The sequence below is a fragment of the Lissotriton vulgaris genome, chromosome 1_1, assembly GCF_964263255.1.
Source record: "Lissotriton vulgaris chromosome 1_1, aLisVul1.2, whole genome shotgun sequence".
NCBI classification, from domain to species: Eukaryota; Metazoa; Chordata; class Amphibia; order Caudata; family Salamandridae; genus Lissotriton; species Lissotriton vulgaris.
In genome coordinates, this window is record NC_141685.1 from 57,918,116 (window position 1) to 57,937,887 (window position 19,772).

The following is a 19,772-nucleotide window of genomic DNA, read 5'->3' on the forward strand; positions in this document are numbered from 1 at the left end:
AGAAGTAAATAAGATGTGACATGTTCAACCACAGTTTTCATGAAATATCCATGTATGGTAAAATGTTCCTTACTAAATTTCAAATATGGTAGAGAAGAGATGTCTTATCCAGCTGGTTAAATATTGTGTATTCACATTGTATTACATTTGCATTTAGTAATATTACATTTCTTTACATCCAACAGAAAATAAGCCTTAAATGCACGGATTGATTATGAATAAAGAAGATAACACATCAAACCAGCAAAAATTGTCAAAAAAAAGGAGCTCCAAAAACATCAGTGCAATCAGAGGCAGAGGACAAATCCAGGAAGAAGCAGTCAAAGTCAATTCAGTGAGTGTACGAGTCTGAGCTCTGCACCTCGACACCCCAAGACGAATAAATGACCTCAACAAAACCAAGACAACAAAACTGACAAGCCACCGGCTGTATAAACAAGTGTCCAACACCAGCTTTGATCATGAGGCCGGTATGAGAGTTGGAGGAAGGTCTCGTGTCTATTTGGGATCCATAGCTTGGAGCAAACTCCCTCTTCAGCTTTGAGCTGTTAGTAACATGATAATGTTTAAAAAAAAGTTGAAAACTTGGCTTTTTGTTCATGTTTGAAACAACCAGATTTACTTTCTTTTCTGACCTGTGCTTGGCCCCAGGACACTCTTTGGAGTAGCTGTACACATTACGAGTCGCTTCACCATCATGATATGGCTAGAGCAGTGCTTCGCTATCAAAACTGGCAACAGACCACCATTCAGTGCTCTTAGTGTATTGTTAACTGTTTCTAGCCAAACCACAGGCACCAGGGAAAAGCACAACGAAGTGGAGCCAAACAACTGAAGGCTAAAGGAAAGCGGAGTTCTGCTCTCTGAAGTACAGAGTATTGTCCCAATTTGCACCTACTGGAAGGAAGATTAAGCTTTACCCGCAAGCATGCGAAGCCATTATCCATTCTAAAGATGCCATCACCCACAAGGAAGCCTTACTGATATTATGAATGTGGCAGGTATTTAGTGAATCTTGTATTTTATTGTTAAATCGGAAATCAAGCATCCAAAATATCACACACATACAGGGAATGTGAAAATAATGCAAGTGGTTTATTAATTATGCTGACCCTTCAGGAAAGACGGTCAGGAGAAAAATCTGGCAATTGCACGGAATATGTCAAGAACTTTAGCCAGTTAGAAACCATAAAAGAGCACCAGCGAATACAAACAGGGGAAAAACCATACCATTGCACTGAATGTGTGAAGAGCTTCAGTCGGTTATCACATCTCCAAACACATCAGCGAACACACACAGGGGAAAAACCATACCATTGCACTGAATGTGTGAAGAGCTTCAGTTGGTTATCACACCTCCAAACACATCAGGGAACACACACAGGGGAAAAACCATACCATTGCAGTGAATGTGTGAAGAGTTTCAGTCACATTTCAAACCTCCACAGACATCAGAAAATACACACAGGGGAAAAACCATACCAGTGCAGTGAATGTGTAAAGAGCTTCTGCCGGTTACAAGAACTCCACACACATCAGAGAATACACACAGGGGAAAAACCATACCATTGCAAGGAATGTGTGCAGAGCTTCAGTCGGTTATCACACCTCCAAACACATCAGGGAACACACACAGGGGAAAAACCATACCATTGCAGTGAATGTGTGAAGAGTTTCAGTCACATTTCAAACCTCCACAGACATCAGAAAATACACACAGGGGAAAAACCATACCAGTGCAGTGAATGTGTAAAGAGCTTCTGCCGGTTACAAGAACTCCAAACACATCAGCGAACCCACACAGGGGAAAAACCATACCATTGCAAGGAATGTGTAAAGAGCTTCAGTCAAATTTCACAGCTCCACGCACATCAGAGAATACACACAGGGGAAAAACCATATCATTGCACTGAATGTGTGAAGAGCTTCAGTTGGTTAACAAACCTCCGAAGACATCAGCGAACACACACGGGGGAAAAACCATACCATTGCAATGAATGTGTGAAGAGCTTCAGTCAGTTATCAGTCCTCCAAAGACATCAGAGAATACATACAGGGGAAAAACAATACCAGTGCAGTGAATGTGTGAAGAGCTTCAGTCGGTTATCACATCTCCAATCACATCAGCGAACACACACAGGGGAAAAACCATACCATTGCAAGGAATGTGTAAAGAGCTTCTGCCGGTTACAAGAACTCCAAACACATCAGCGAACCCACACAGGGGAAAAACCATACCATTGCAAGGAATGTGTAAAGAGCTTCAGTCAAATTTCACAGCTCCACGCACATCAGAGAATACACACAGGGGAAAAACCATACCAGTGCAGTGAATGTGTGAAGAGCTTCAGTCGGTTATCATATCTCCAAACACATCAGCGAACACACACAGGGGAAAAACCATATCATTGCACTGAATGTGTGAAGAGCTTCAGTCGGTTAACAAACCTCCGAAGACATCAGCGAACACACACGGGGGAAAAACCATACCATTGCAATGAATGTGTGAAGAGCTTCAGTCAGTTATCAGAGCTCCAAAGACATCAGAGAATACATACAGGGGAAAAACAATACCATTGCAAGGAATGTGTGCAGAGCTTCAGTCGGTTATCACACCTCCAAAAACATCAGCGAATACACACAGGGGAAAAACCATACCATTGCAAGGAATGTGTAAAGAGCTTCAGTCAAATTTCAAACCTCCACAGACATCAGAAAATACACGCAGGGGAAAAACCATACCATTGCAAGGAATGTGTAAAGAGCTTCAGTCAAATTTCACAGCTCCATGCACATGAGAGAATACACACAGGGGAAAAACCATACCAGTGCAGTGAATGTGTAAAGAGCTTCAGTCAAATTTCACAGCTCCACGCACATCAGAGAATACACACAGGGGAAAAACCATACCAGTGCAGTTAATGTGTAAAGAGCTTCAGTCAGTTAACAAGCCTCCGGAGACATCAGCGAATACACATTGGGGAAAACCCATACCATTGCAGTGAATGTGGCAGTAGTTTTACTTACTTTTCAGCATTAAGAAATCATCAGTGAGCTCACAAAGGGGAAACAAATCTTTTAAATGCCATGAATGCTTGAAAAGCTGAAGTCCATTATCAATCCTAAACAGGCATCAGCGAACACACGCAGAAGAAAAGCCTTCAAGTGGGATGAATGTGTGAATAAATGTAGTCAATTATCAAGCCTATATAGACATCAGCTTACACACACTCTGTAAATACCATACAACTGTAGTGAGTGTAGAAGTACCTTTAGGAAATCTTCCGCATTAAGGATTCATCAGTTAATGCACACTGAGAAAAATCCTTTCAGGTGCAGTGAATGTGTGAATATCTTCTGTAAGTTATTAAACCTACGGATACATCAACTAACACACACAGAGTAAACATGGGCATTGCAATGAATGTCAGAAGTGATTTTGTCAATTACGAACACACCTGGGCTAAACCTTACAATTGCACTAAAAGTGTGACAAGCTTTTGTCAATTTCTGATCCTACATAGCCTCAGCGAACACACACCTTCATTTAACTCACTTAGAAATAATCTTCGAGAGGCAGTGAATTCAAAAAGAACTTAAGAACATTAACTATAATATTGACTCATCTGAGGACATAAACAGGAGCAGAACAGTGCAGTTATTTTGACATGAAGGAATTATAGGAACAAATATATAATTATGTGGGTTATTCAAATACCAGATGAATGAAGACTCGACTAGAAGAAATGAAGAAAACGAAAGATTTGTAGAATAATAAAAGTGTCTGTTCCCAGGGATTGTTCACTTCGGTACACATAGAAAAAACGTGATATAACAGGAAATCCACTGGGAGACTAGCACAATGTGGATTAAAAGAAAAGAAACACTGGTGGTTTTTATTTGGCGATGAAGAGTTACAAAATAAAACATCCTAGTGTTCCTGTTCATGCTACCTGTAAAAGTGTAGGGACGAATACGATTCTGCCTTCACACATTGCTATATAAGCATAAATGAGTTAGTTGCGAAAACGCCATTTTGCTGCTTTTGCACATGACACTACGTCTCTGTTTTTATAAAGACCAACTTCTTGCTTTTCCTTCACATGAGAATGGTCTGTTTTTCATATCTCTAGACTCACACTGCGACCTCAAGTCTGCACAAAGTGTTCAAGGTTAAAATAACAATGTATGTGTTGATGCAGGTTGATCGGCCCACGCTCTAGACACAACACAAACACAGCTGCTCATTTCTGAAACTAGGGTGCTTTTATTATTGCACTGCATGCATGAGTCTAGCACTTGGGAAAAACCTTTCAATCGACAAAGAGCTGTGCTGATCTGGTATGTGATTCACTTCACCTGACTTTGGAGGTATGGGGTTCCCGGTTTTAACCTAGAGATCTTCTATTATTATAATACCTAGCTCCTAGCAAGGGGAGGGTGGTACACAAGGCGCTATAGACATGGTTCCACTATCATTATAATATGATTTCTCCCTTTGTATTTTATGGAATTGTAACAATGTTGATTTTATTGATTTTATGCATCTTTTTACTTATGTTAATAAAGATACTGCATCTTAGAGCACGTAGTTGAAATAAACATTTTAAACTATACAGTGTCTCTGATTGCTCACGTTGTGGACATTTATGAGAATAAAAACAAAAGAGTGTTCTTGATTCCCACTAAACCTGAGAGGTCCCAAAGTCGCTTGTTCATTGGTAGCTTCGCTGTAGTACGGAGAATGAATGAGACACTGTTGCTAGTCGGATAGGGGTTCTGGGCACTGAGGTGGATTTTTGGTACACCACAATACACTGAGGTCCTGGTTTCCTGTGCATAGTTCTGCGCATGAGCATAATTCCCGCAACATGGCGCCCAAAGTCTTGATTAGTGCTCGTATCTGTCCACAATACCCTCAACACCTTTTCCGGTTAACAGGCGTGACAGATTAACCTACTTATACGAATGTGTTATAGTTTAATTCGATGAGGACACCATAGCCGAGGCATACAGAACAACGCCATCAATACTAACCAACCCTCCTGTCTCCACATCTGGTACATCTTCCGATGAATGGACAACCCTGACGGAGATGAAAAAAGAACTTATAAGAATTACGATCCACGGGATCATGATGACGGATTATTTGAGGAGCAACATAGCCCCACAGGGCTTAATTGTCAACATAATCCCAAGACTATTCTTGGAAGACAAACGTTTTAAAGTAGACTGGTGCCAGGTATCCTGGAAATGCACCAAGGATCTACTATTTTTGATCACTCAAACAGCAAAGCGCCTCTCTGACGCCTTGTTAGAAAAGATCTCAGCCCTAGAGGCCACCATGAAGAACGCAACTTCCAAGAATAATAAAACGGCTTTCACCACTAAGTTAGCTGAGATCAATCAAGAAATGTCTGACCATCATGAGTTCTTATTAAAACAAAAGACAACAAAACTTGAGAAAGACATTGCCAAGTTTGAGAAAGAAAAAGTCTATCCCTATCTCAAAGACGGTTTTAAAGGGAAAAAGAATAACTATTCATCTGATGACAACTCAGGCAGTGACAGCAGACGTGGATCGACAAGCAGCGATTCCAGTGGTGGTTATCCCTCTAGGAATCCATGAGCCCCACCACGCACTTGGCAACAAGGTTACCAACAAGGCCCAGTATTCCACGGCCCACCTCATATGACACCAGCGTGGCAATACCCTTTCTTCCCGCAAGGCCCCCCGCAATTTTACCCCCTCAATCCGCCACCTTTTCAAGGCAGAGGTTGGGGCAGAGGAAGAGGGCGAAAGCGAGGCGGGCAGAAAGGAGTACAATGGCAAGATCAGCCGCCAATATCAACAGCAATGGAGACCAGGAGCACAGCAGCCAGGGGGAGACGAGTCTGATCGTTAATCTGTCAAAGAAAATTCTTTCACCAACGGAGAAGAGTGTTTTGGAAAAAGGTCTCGGGTTTGTTCCCACCCGACCCCTGATAGTTTCCAAGAAATGATTGAGCTTAAACAATTTTTCAGGAAAATACGTCTCCGGGCGTTCTTCGAGAATCGACCTGAGCTTCCCAGTCAAGATACTGGTTTGAAAAAACCATCCACCTTCACCCCGACTGATGGGATGGTTCCACCGGAAGTCTTAACTTTCGAACGAGCGGTTCTGACGAGCCTGCGGAATAAACCAATTGTCAAACCCTTCCACAATTTAACAGCTGCGGAAAGACAAGCATCCATTGATTTGGGCAGGGATGATTCTATTGTCATCAAACAGGCAGACAAAGGGGGAGCCACGTTTATACAAAATTATGAGGACTATGACCTTGAATGCATACGACAACTGTCGAACACTACACATTACAGACCACTCATGGAGGATCCCACAAAACGGCTTACTACAACCATCACAAGTCTTGTTATTGAAGCCAAGACCAACGAGTGGATCAGCAAGAAGGAAGCTGAGTTCCTGGTGACAACGGACCCTGTCACACCTTATTTTTACACCCTCCCCAAAATTCACAAGGGTACCACCCCAGTCCCAGGGAGACCAATTGTCTCTGGCATCGGATCACTGTTGGAGCCCTTGTCCCAATTTTGTGACGCCTTTTTCCAACCTTTGGTGAAGCAAATTCCGTCGTATTTACAAGACACCAGAGACGTCCTCCGTCTGATTAATGACATCGATGGAAGAGAAGACGTCGATCTACTCCTAACCCTAGACGTAGAGGCGTTGTATACCAACATTCCGCAACAAGCCACATTAGAAGCTGTGGACTCACTGATGCGACAGGAAGAATGGATCTCCCCTACCCCAATAGCCTTCATCATGGAGCTAGCCCACATAGCCCTGACTGAGAATTTCTTCAGATACGAATTACAACTGTATCATCAGGTCCGCGGAACCTCGATGGGTTCGACGTTTGCACCGAGCCTGGCCTGTATCTACATGGCCACTTTTGAAAAGAATCACATCTACCCTCCGGAACAAAACCCCTTTCGAGAGAATCTTACACTCTGGCGTCGATATATCGATGACATTTTGATTTTCTGGAAGGGTGATCGCCCTAGCTGTGAGGCCTTCTGTACATGGATCAACCAGCAGGACCCATTCTTAAAGTTCACGGGCACTATCTCTGAAACATCTATACCCTTCTTAGATCTGACCATTCAATTAGATCCCTCAGCGATCACTACTACTCTGTTTAAGAAGGAGACTGATAGAAACAGTCTACTCTTGTATAATAGTCATCATACGAGAGCCCTGAGGGAGAACTTGCCATTTGGGCAATTTCTCCGCCTTCGGAGAAACTGCAGTTCTGTCCAAGACTACAAACAAGAAGCGAGTATCCTGCAACATAAGCTCCAGGACAGGGGATACCCCACACGACTCCTAAAGACATCACTCAAAAGAGCACTAAATAACAACAGAGAGTCATTGCTTGAAGTCCACACCAAAGAAAAAGATGACACGATCACATGTGTGACATCCTACACCAAGCATTCCACGTTCATAAAAAAGACTGTGAGCTCACACTGGGGGATTCTCAACACAGCGGGCATGGAACTGCCTCGCCCCCGCTTTGCATTTAAGAGAACAGCGAATCTTAAAGACACTTTGATTCACACTCACCCTAAAAAATCGAGTACCCGCCCTGTTAATACCTTATGGGACCTTCCACCGGTTACGGGACACCACCGTTGTGGATCCTGTGTAGTTTGCCCCCAAACTATCCAGGGTAAAACTATAGAACTGCCGAGGGACTTCACCTGGAACATCAATAAACACACTAATTGCAATAGCTCAAGGTGTATTTATGTACTTATATGCCCCTGCAGGATGATCTATATTGGGATGACGATGCGTCCTGTGAAACAACGCATCATGGAGCATAATAGCAACATCCGCTGTAAAAAGACCCACACAAGACTATATGACCACTGCAGAGAACAGAATCATCTGGCAGAGAATATGCAATGGACTATCCTGGAATGCCATCCCTCAATAAGTCAACAAGCCCTCTTTAAAATGGAACAAAGATGGGTACATTGTTTGCAAACTGATGAACTTGGCCTGAATGATGCTGTGCCCTGGACTATGCTGGCCAGATAACATAAACTCGGACTTCACTATCTTTGTCCGAGCAGACATTAACTCTAACATTGAATCACCCTTGCCTAAAAACCCGTTCCAAGATGGCGCCTGCCTTTATCAACCCATCCACGCGTGGTAATCCTCCCTTTCTACACCCTACCGCGTCGCGCTGCCTAGCCACACTCACTGGACACGCCCATCACGGCGCCCGCGCAACTCGCTATCTTAAGCGGCTGGGTCGCACAATGGATCGACCGGATGTCCTGCGAGTTTACCGATGTGGGCTGGGTAGGTGACTACATGCCCTATGCCAGAAGCGAGTAAGGTAAGGTGCGATGTACCGAGGCATGACTCACCAACGGCATCGGTTCACGATCGCCATGGTATAACACCGATTGGTACCGCAAATAATGGTAAGCTTTACCGCTAACTAGCCCCATGACAAGTGGTGAAATTGCTTCCTTTTAGGTGACTTTCACACAGCTCTGGCCCCACCAGGACAGTCTGTGGGATTACCGACCAGGGACTGCGGGTAAGATCTTCTTGTTCATTACCTACCCGGGTTGATTCAACACGAAAAACTCCAATTTAGGAGTATCACCATATTGGTGCTAGCTATGATATGCCTAGTTTTTAAGCAGTTAGTGTGTTTTAATGGTTCTTTCTTCTATTTCAATTTTTGGTGTGAATGCACACACCTACCGCTGCCTGCATGACACACATGTGTTAGTTAGCATGGTGTGGCACGCCATTTATGTGAATAAAAATAATGCATGTCAATTGCTGATCACATATGGCGGGTGCAGGACGCAGTTCCACCTCGTTCTTCCTTCACTCAATTTTTAACCCTCTCTGACACGAGTGTTATCAGTTTAATGGGGTTGTGATCCCCTTCACCACAACTCTATCAGCATGTTATTATCACATGTAATAGCATCCTCAGAAACAGACATACTATTGACTGTACCCTTCTTTTGTCTCCTTTCCTAGTCCCAGGGAGGGCCTCAATGAAGGGTTGATCCCGCGACACAATACAGGTCGTATACTCGATTCCTCCAATCACTGGGGGAATCTGTAGCAATTTGATGAGCACTTTGGTCCTGAAGAATTGCCTTAGAGGCATGAAACATGTCGACCACACCTTGATTGAGGGTTGAATGAGGCTTGATCACCCCAATTGTCACGCCTCAATACCCCTCATTTTTCACTTATTTTTAATAAGGCAGTGAGCCATGTTATTAAAGTTTTTCCTAATGGACTCTACTGACCTTTTTTAAACCCCACTCACGCTCACCATTGCACTTTCTTCCTAGGCCCCTCACACACATGCACCCATTGGCAAAGGAATAAAAGAACTCCGCTAAAGTGTAGCACCTAGTGCTGCCCGACGGGCATTGCATCGCCAGCCTGCCGCAGGAGCAGGAAGCCAATGATGACACTGGACGATCATCGGGTGGGATGGCAACAGTCGTCCAATTTTTGACTTGTGTGAGGCATCCTTAATTCCGCAAAGGGATTATCACATTCCCTGCCATATACACTCCTTAAGAGAGAGGTTCTATTTAGTTACTTTAGTTTACCCATTGTGGGGAACTCTGTACAATTGTTGTTGTTTTCATAGTTTAATTCAAGCATGAGATTTATGAAAAGGTTCACATTTTGAATTACTAGCCTTTGTTGTACTGCAATTTATATAAATTGTTTTTATTCTCTATGTCCTCATGGGTGATATTGACATAGCTCAGCATAGTTGGGCAGCGCTCTGGCATCATCTGACGCAGTTTGGAGTACCAGACGATGGTATGTCTGTTATCTTTGTTGTGAGGGCTGATTCGGCGTTCCCCTTTGAGCTTTTCTTCTCTTGGGTCACGTTTCCTGCAATAAATGCGGATGAGGATACGTTTCATACATACACTCACACTGCGATTCCTGTGAACGATACTCAATATAGGACACAAGAGATTCCAATTTCGGCATGGCAGCATCGTGTTTGGTTGTATGGCACCCTCCCCCACACCGTAATTCCGGTGCGGTTAGGTCCCTTGTCAATTCCTGGGGCCACTTGGCCAGTCTTAGCCGGGTTCACACCATATCCACGTTATCTCAATGCCCCAATTGACGACTTGTGTCAACTTTATACCTTTTTTGTTGGGGTACATAGTGCTTTAGTTCAATATGTTTCTTGCAGCGGAACAAGTTGGACCGGCCGGGATGTAGATTAGTCCAGTCATGGTTAATTCGGTTAATTCGGTAATGGGCAAGCACCCTCAAACTAAGTACGATATCTCTTATTGGCTTGCTGAGAAATTTGACCAACTGGAAGCAGTGTTTCCTAATACCACTCCTTTGGAAAAACACAGGATTCTCATAATTAGTTTGCAGAAAGACTTATTGCCAGAGGTAACAGATTGTGAGATTTGGGGTAAAGTATTTGCAGCAGAATATGGGAAGTGTTTCTGCACGCCGTCTATGAATGTCTTGCCCTCTGTGATCAAGCATGTTCCGGATGAGCACATTGCGGAGGTGGCTGTCGAGTTGAGAATGAGGCTCGTTGAAGTGTTTGACGTAGTTGCTGATCTCATCTTTTGTAATGTAAAGGGAGATGCGGTTAACTTTCAGGTGTGGAATGCTTTGCGCCTTGTCCAAGACGTCGACAAACCCCGAGCGTTACCATGAATTATTGCGGAGGCTTATAAGACCATTGGCCGCAATAGTTTGGATGTTAAGCCTTTTGCTAAAACGGCAACTCAACCGCAGACTCAGATAGCAAAGTCTACTAAAGACGACCATCCAAATTTTCCAAAACAGAATTGGAAGAATAAAAATCAGGGGAAGCAGCAATAGAAACAGGGGTCGCGTCCGGCGTCGCAGATACCAGCGTCTACTGAGCGCACTTATGATTTGTGCGACCACGCAAGAATTAGGTCTCCTGATAGATTTCAGGTTCCTGAGCAACGTTCTTCTCGTTCTTCACAGGAAACATCGCGCGCAAGCTGGTGGAGGAGAACACGGCAGGGGTCGGGGTGCCCCACAAGGACGTGAGCAGCCCCACCCATCTGATGGTAAAGGCAAGCTGGAAGACTTGCCACGTTAATGCCCTCATTTTCAGAAAAAGAAAGTTGCTGCGTTAACCGTAAGGTATGCCACGGATAGTGAGAACACAGCTTCGGATCCTGACATGGGCATTAACGCTGCTCGACAGCGCAGCGGAGGTTACAATAGTGCGCAAGCACTGCGTCCATATCTGAATGCGACAGCAACTGACACTTTTATCACAATGGAAACTGCTGACAGTAGGGTGGCTCCCCCTGACAGACTATATGATATAGTTCTTTTAATAGAAGGGGATATCCAACGTGTAATAAAAGGGATTTTTTGGGAACATCTGACCTCTACATATGACATTCTGTTAGCTGAGTCAGACTGGCCCCGCTTTTCATTTTGGCCGCTCCAAGAGGGGAGGAGGTCACCCTCCCCAGCTTTCCGCACACCGTACCCCAGGAGCAGTCCGCAGAACTTTGCAGAAGAGTGTGCTCTGGTGCTTGCACCTGCGTTGTACCATACTCAAGTCGGGTGGGCTAAACTTTCACCCAGACACGAGATTCCATTGCGGTGTATGCCACAGCCACCACCCCGCTATCCCATGCGGCGAGTGGCTAAAGCCTCCATTGCGGAAATCCTTGAACAATTAGAATATCAAGGTGTGATTGAGCCATGTGTGTCACCCATGAATAAACCTCATTTCACTGTTACCAAACCTGATGGGTCGTACTGCCTTGTTTTGGATTATCTTTGTGAAACAAAGGAGTTAGGTCCATGTAGGGTATGGGGTAGACTGGATAGTAATAAACTAGAAAACGCAAGAATATGTCTACACCCAATTAATTTCCAAAAACGTATTTCAGATCATAGGAGAAACACAAACGTATTGAGTTTGACCCGGTATTTTTATTTATACCTGTCTATTTCTTCTTCTTTTGAAAGTTTCGCAAAAAAGGAGAAAACTGTACATTCAATACATTTAAATTCCAACATCTAACTATTTACAAACAAAATATTTACAATTCATTTACACAATTATCATACATTCCACAAAAAATTCACTATACAAACACAAACAATTGAAATTTTCAATAAAGTTAATCTGAATTCATAAATCAAATAAATAATGTCAAATAATGTAATGTTTATTGTTTAGTTAATTAAAGCCATAACAATTTTAAAACAAGAACCAAAAAACGGATAAAAAACAGTATTGTACAAAGGTTAATAAGACAAGAATTCAAATATACAGTCACTTCATCTCTACATAGGATCTCTGAAATGACCATTGTTAGTAGAATACGAAAAAAGTCTGTTCCGTGAGTTAGCCCTCACTTGGGCATGCTTCCGACCCCTTTTAGCACAGCTTTGTAAACACTTTGAGAAATGTAATCAGTCTGCCATTCAATGTGGGATCAGAGGGGTTTAGGCACGCTGTTATTGCAGCTCTGCAAGATCTAATGCCCCTCTGATTGAAGCATGTTTTTAAAAGGAGCGCTCGCTCCTCCTGTAGTTTCCTGCATGTGCAGATTACGTGGATAAGATCTTCTTTGTAGAAGTTGCACAGCCGGCATGTTTTGGGGCCTGTATGCAACCACGCGGGCTGGTCAGCCAAGGATGGTAAGATTCCAAAACGTAGTGTCATAAGTTGCATTTTTACATTAATTGAAAATGTTTTGCTCAGGTATGCCACCGGTGCAAGGGACTTATAGTGGTTTAACACCATCCAGGCATGCGACCTTGATCTAAAAATGTTTTTATCCAAAAGAGACAAATGGCTTTTTGACGCCTTATTTACAGCTTGCTTGAAAGATTGGTACGGCAAATTTGTGTTCAATAATTCCATTGTGCATGTAGTGGAGAGGGATTTGGTGAGGTATTGATTAAAAAGAGAAGTTTTATCCTCATTTAATTCACACCAAAGAGCTTCGTTGATTTCTGATGTGGCTGCATTTAGTTTCAGGCGATACCAGGTTTTCACAGTTGCATACATTCTTCCTATTTCTTCATTTATTAGACCAAATTCAAGGCGGACCTGCGCTGGAGAGGCCGACCTTTGTATGTGGAATACTTTTTTGTAGATGGAAGCTATTAGTTTGTTTATGAGCTCTCCGTCCTCGCCATGGAAGGCAGCGCTGGCATATGATAGAGTTGGCAGGATTTTTGCCTTCATTAAAGCAAGCAAGGGTTTATAGGAGGGACCCTTCAGCTTTTTAGCCAGTAAACTGAAGGCAAAAGTTAAGGCACTTGTTCTCTGAGACATATACTTTTTTTGCTCGGTGACATTTTTAGAGTTGTCAATGTAGAGGCCTAGTTATTCTTATTTTTTTACCTCCTCTAGCTGGGTTCCATTAAGCCAAATTGTCTGTTTTCTTTGCTTTTTGCTACCAATCACCATAGTTTTAGTTTTGATGTGTTTATTTCAAGTTTATTTTCTGAAATATAAGATGACATTTCGTTAAGGCATCTTTGTAGACCGATCTTTGTTTGGCTCATTAACACCACGTCGTCCGCATACGAAAGATGCGAAAGCCTCAATTCACCAAGCTTTGGTGGATGGGAGTTAATACTGTCCAGCCTTTGAGAGAGGTCTGATAGAAACAGATTGAAAAGGTGTGGGGCCAGGACGCACCATTGTTTTAAGCCTCTGGTGGTCAGCAGCTTCCTCGATAGCCTGGACCCATCACCTATCTTGATCCATAGCCAGGTATTTGAATAAAATAGCAATATGCCTTTTAATACCCTGTCAGGTATGTCCCAGGCTCGCAGCTTTTTCCACAGTAGGTGACGATCGACACTATCAAAGGCTGCTTTTAGGTCTACAAAGCAGAGGTAGAGATGTAATTTCCTCTGCTTGTACTTGTTCGCAATTAGTGGTAGACCTAAGATGTTCGTCGTCATCCCTAAGCCTTGCCTGAAACGCGTTTGGTTAGCCGGGATAAGGTTAAGGTTGTCAGACCATGCCTTGAGATCTTCTAGCACCCGGGTGGCATAGTATTTCGCCTCTATGTCCAGCAGGGCTATCAACCTATAATGAGCTGGATTTGCTCTGTCGCCTCCTTTAAATATTGGAGTCAAGATCGAACCTTTCCAATTTTCTGGTATTGTATTTATATTCTCTATTTCTTGGTATAGATTAGAGAGGTAATTACCCCAAAACGAGATGTCGTGTTTAAAAATTGCTTGCGGGATGCCGCTGGGGCCTGGTGCACCGTCGTTTCTGCCTTTCTTGATTATGCGTGTGACTCCTTCACTTGAGGGGGACATGTAGTTTGTAGGTGGTGTCAGAGAGGCGTTTCCCTCTATTGGGTTTATTTCGACATTTATCTGGTCTTTTTTTTGTGGAGTAAACGCGTCTTTTGGGCTGGTAATTTCTATGGCCCCTTTGAGTTTGCCATTTCCCTCTACTGAATCGTAGGAGTTTCTTTTACTTCTTTCTTGATAGAATGTTTCTGAAAACCTCATGGTTGAAAATTCCGCCCAACTCCGATTCTAGTATATTTGAGGATAAAGCTTTTGCTGGCCGGTTCAAATTGTTTATAATTATCCAAAACTGTTTTGAGTTGGTTTTCTTTGAGCTACAGAGGAGTTCTGCCCAGAATTTATCATTGCTCTTTCTTTTATCGTCCCAGAGATCTTTTTTATAGCTTTTCCTGAGCTGCCTTGCCCTATCTCATGCAGCTGTATCAGGGGTTGTTCTTTTTAACATCCTTTTTTAAAAAAAAATCTTTATTTATAAAGTTTTCTCGATGAACATCACAAAGAAGAAACAACCAGTTAGGTTACACAGGTACACATTGCAATCATTTGATAATCATATAGGCACTTTACACGGGCAGGCGATCAGATCGGGCCGGAAGTACTCATACATCACAACTTACTCATTACATTGGAGCAGATACTGCACAGTAAGAAACAGTAATGCCCCGGTTACTTACCGGTAATCTTCATTACTCCGAGTATAGTCTTCCTCGCCACATGACTTACATAGTGAGCTTCAGCTCCACACCAGAACCCTCCAAAGCAAAAGTTAGCCTCCCATGCCTCCCATCCCCTCCCAAGATGGCCGACCCATTACCACCTGACCTCTATAAGAGGTGGGCCGGCCCAACCATCAGCCTGAAACCACCAAGCACAAACATGAAGCCGATAGCCAGACAGGGAGGGAGGGATGGGAACTCATGTGGCGAGGAAGACTATACTCGGAGTAATGAAGATTACCGGTAAGTAACCGGGGCATTACCTCCTCGCCACATGACTTACATAGTGAGCACATACCAAAGCCAAGCGGCTTCATGGAACACACAAGGAACAACAGACCAGAAGGGGATGACCACGAAAGAGGGCAAACCCAACAGACCAGCACGAGCGGAAGGACCACCCAGGAGAGAGGCAACCACGAGTAGGAGAACCAACCCGGGACCGAAGACACCGGGAAGGCCGAAAAACAAACCGGACCCCAGAGACACCAAGAGTCGGCAGGAAAACTGCCCCAACCGAAGGAAGGCAGAGAAAGGCACGGGATCAGACCGTACGGAACCATAAAGGCAACAGCAACCAGGGCCAGAACAGAAACGAGCAGGCCCGAACAACACACCAGGGCAGCCCAACAGGCCTCACAAAGCGAGAGGGGAGCAAAAGGCCCAAGAGAGGAACCGAATAAACAGAGGACATCCCCACCACAGCGACCCAATAACAAAAAACACCAGTGGAAAGAGACAACCAGGCCGCCCGAAACAGCAACACCGCAAGGGCGACCAGAAAAACAGGGAAGCGGCATCAGAGCCATCCAACAGACAGGCAAGAGCCGGAAGAATGGAAAAGGGAGCCGAAAAAGGACAGAAGGGGGACCAACCCCCGTCAAACAAAGGACCCCCAGAAGGGACCGCGACTCCAAGGAGAGAACCCAGGGAGGCACCCAGGAAAGGAGCCGGAGGAGAACCAACCATGGAAAGGCGAATAAACTGAAACCCCACAGGCCCGCCCACGGCCAGAAGGGAGAAGAAGAGGCAGAAAGAAGCCAAACGGCCAGGAACGGGAACACCCCGCACAGGGACCAAGCAACCGGCCCAGCAAGAAACACAAGAAGGGAGCGAGCCGCCTAAGAGAGCACCCAGGTGGGCAAACAGACAGCCAGCCCACAACCAGGCCCAGCCCAGCGAGACAAAGAAGAACCGACAGGCACAAGAGCGTGGCAGCAACACACCAAAGGCGTGAAGGACAGAAGGGCAGGGTGAAGACGAGCCCGAGCCATGACAAAACACCCAGGAAGCCACCAGAGCCAACAGGACCCCAAAACCAGGGGAAAGAAACGAGGACACACCCACACCGGAAGCGCAGGGCCCCGCCAGGTAATCCCATAGCACCGCCGGAAACAAAAACAGCCAGCAGGCAAAGGGACCCCAGGAAGCGCAAAGCCGGGAGCCCAAACGAGAAGGCCGAAGAGCCAAAAAAAAACGGAGACCCAAAGGAAGCAGACAAGGCCAGACAGACCCAGGAGACTCCCGAACCAGGCACAAAGAGAGGCCCGACCCACAAACCACCGGAGGAGAGGCGATGAGAACATGAGCACCCAGGGCCAGAAAAGCCACAGCTAAAAATGACCCAGGCAAGGACAGTACCAATGTGCCAAAGAAACAAAAGGGGCGAACCCCGCACACACGCCGGAGCACGAGGCAGGGGAAAAACTCACCACAGGGACCAACAAGCCCCAGTAAGGCAGGGGAAAACCCCAGAGAAGTCAAGGAACAGCAAAAAAGAAGCCAGACGGGAAAAACGACCACAGGGAAACCACCGACCCAGCACAGACCGGGAACCCAAGCATGGCCGGAAGAAGGCACCACCAACACACGGGCAGGTGGAACCCAGCACACCCAGGAGACAGAGCGGGAAGAGTTGGGGGAAAAAGAACCAAGGAAAAGGCCAGAGGCCCCGAGACCAACAGGAAGGGGAGGATCATCGTAAGGACAGACAGGGGCAAGAAAACACCACCAGACCACAAGACCCAAACCACGACCAGAGGAAGGCCCCACCAAGGCAGACAACCCCAACCGGAAAACCCACGAACAGGACCCGGAGAGAAAGCATTAGCGAAACCGCCAAAGCGAGCCCGCAACAAAGAGGCAGGCGCCAAAACCCCGGACCGACCAGGCAGGCACCACACAAAGGAAGCAGAGACACCAAAGGGCCAAAGCACCAAGGGCACTGAAATCCCAGAAGAGAAGGATCGCAACAAACACCGACCCCCAGGGGGCAAGGAGAAGCAAGGAGACAGCAGGAAGTCGACAGGAAAAGGGCGCAAGAGTCGCCCGCCGAGACAGGGGGGAGCGGCAAAGCAGCGGACCCCGATAAGACAAGAAGAGCCCTCCAGGAGCAGAAACAGACAGCAAGAAAACACTGACGCAGCCCAGAGACAGACGGACAGACCCCAACAGCAGGAAGCCCATAACAGACAAGCCGCAGCCCACAGCCCCCGGAAAAAAACGGGAGGACGGACAACAAGGAACCAACCGGGACCGACCCCACACAAAAACAGCGGGGACAGGAGTCCACAGGACAAAAGGACCACAGGCCCAAAGCCCGGAAGGCAACACCGCAAGCACGAAGCAAAAGGCCCCACAACCCAACGCCACAGGCACCGAAAAACAAGCAATCCATAAATGCACCACACAAGGACACACCTAGAACAACGGCAGGGACCGAACCCCGGCCTGAGAATGGCGGGCACCACTCAAGGTACAAGACACACCACCGAGCCAAAGCACCATGGACCCAAGCCAAACCAAGGAACCCTGCGAAAAAGGCAGAGAGAGCAACCCAACGGGAGACTCCAAACACGGAACGCCACACGAAAGAGAGCGACAACCCAGTGCAGGGACCATGCAAATCCTCACTGTAAATATCCAATACCAGGAAATGTGCCGCTGAAGCGAGCACAGAGGAAACATGGAACGCACAACGAATACGCGTGTCAACCACTGGCAAACCGGCAACCCCAGAGCGCCCAGGGGGCAGCCGAAGCGAACACGCCCCAAGAGCACCCACCGAGTATGCGAACCACACACGAGGAAGAGAGCGCAAGGGGAGCCCGGCAAAGGAGCAGGCGAAAACACCGTCCGAAAACCAAATGTCGGGGGACATGGGCACAGCAAAAGCGGGACCCGAACCCAGGCCAGTGCAACCAAATCCAAAGGGACACAACAGCGACCCCAGAAGGAAGAAAGGCAGAGAGAACCCGCCAGGAGCAGAGCCTGTGACCACAAGGCCGAAACATAGGCCCCCACAGAGGAAGCAGTAAACCACTGAGCCACCAGCACACAGCCCCAACGGAATGTGAGAAGCACCCCCCAAAGGAGCCCAAGCAGGCAGAAAAAGAAGAGAGAACAAACACCGGAAAAGCCCAATGCTGCGCCACGAACAGCGTGACAGCAGGAGCGGCAAACAACCAATCATGAGGAAGAGCAGCCATCACAACCGCCAGGACACAGCGCCAAACCAGGGAACCAAGCAACCAAAGGAGGAAGCAGAGGACCCACCAAGACAGAGCACCCACAAAGCGGAGCACAAGCAGGAGGCGAATACCCAGTACACGTGATACCAGAGTAAAAAAACACACAAGGCCAAACACAACGTGACACGAAGCAGGCCACAGGAAGAAGCGAGGCGCCCACCCAACAAGGACCCCAGGAGCAGTGCCACAAGCAGCCAACGGAGCCCATAAAAAGCGACAGCAGAGTGCAAACCCGCAGGAGGCCCAGCAGGGCCCAGAGAACGAAGTGGTGAGCCCAAAATACCCCAGACTGCAAGGACAGCCGTTGAACAGAGAAGGCCAAAAAAGAGGGAAGTCACGGCCCACACCGATCCCCGAGGCATACAGCAGAGACAGTGCTCAACGAAGCGAGAGGGAGAACACACAGCCATGGAGGTGGCCACGCCCCCTCGGGGGCAGAGCAAGAAAAGGCGAGGACAAGCGGCACCCCGCCCCCTAGAAGCCCGGACCGCCCAGCGCGGGAAAATCACGGGAAGAAGAGCCGCACCGGAAAGGCAAACGGCAAGTACAGGGAACAGCCCCGCAGCCGCCCGCCAGCCCCAACGGACCGAGAGCGCAGGGAGCACCGATAGGAAGCGCACACAGAAACGGTGAGGGCACCAGGGGCCCGCAAATGCAATGGGGGCACAGCCGCGGCACGCAGGGTAAACCGCCGGCCTTACCATCAAAGCCTCCGACCCTATTAAAACCATGTATGACGGATCGAACGGATCCGAAGCCATAAACAACTGAGAGCGGGAACCCGCCCATTAAACAGACTTGTGGGGTGCCCGTAGCAATAGCCTACAGCACCTGGAATTCCCAGCGCGGATTCGAAAAATACAATGCCCCATAATCAAGAAGCCAGAGCGCGGCAGGCCACGCGCACAGGGTACAGACAGTCAGCAAGCCCACATGCGTCTACCCGTGGCGAGGACAAGAGAAGCATCACAGCACACATGTCTTGTGTACATGAAGCAGTACCGGGGGGGGGGTCAAAAAAGCAAGGGTTGAAACACACGGCGGGACACCACGCGCAGCAGAGGGGCAGACAGCACTCGGAAAAACAAAGAGCATGCAACAGACATACCCCAACCCAAACCAAGCCACCT

General features: G+C 46.6%; 2 protein-coding genes and 1 non-coding gene across 3 annotated transcripts in view; 1 reads left to right on the forward strand and 2 right to left on the reverse strand.

The window, feature by feature from the left end:
• LOC147737244 (uncharacterized) overlaps positions 1-19,772 on the reverse strand; it is a 542,156-nt gene that overhangs the window by 266,219 nt on the left and 256,165 nt on the right. The window lies entirely within an intron of this gene.
• On the forward strand, positions 189-4,614 carry LOC147737245 (uncharacterized). The gene has a single exon (XM_086920325.1). The coding sequence runs from the start codon at positions 1,105-1,107 to the stop codon at positions 2,920-2,922; it is 1,818 nt and encodes a 605-aa protein (XP_086776451.1). The 5' UTR covers positions 189-1,104; the 3' UTR covers positions 2,923-4,614.
• LOC147737246 (U6 spliceosomal RNA) lies at positions 17,962-18,068 on the reverse strand. The gene has a single exon (XR_015300375.1). It is a non-coding gene; the product is annotated as a U6 spliceosomal RNA (small nuclear RNA).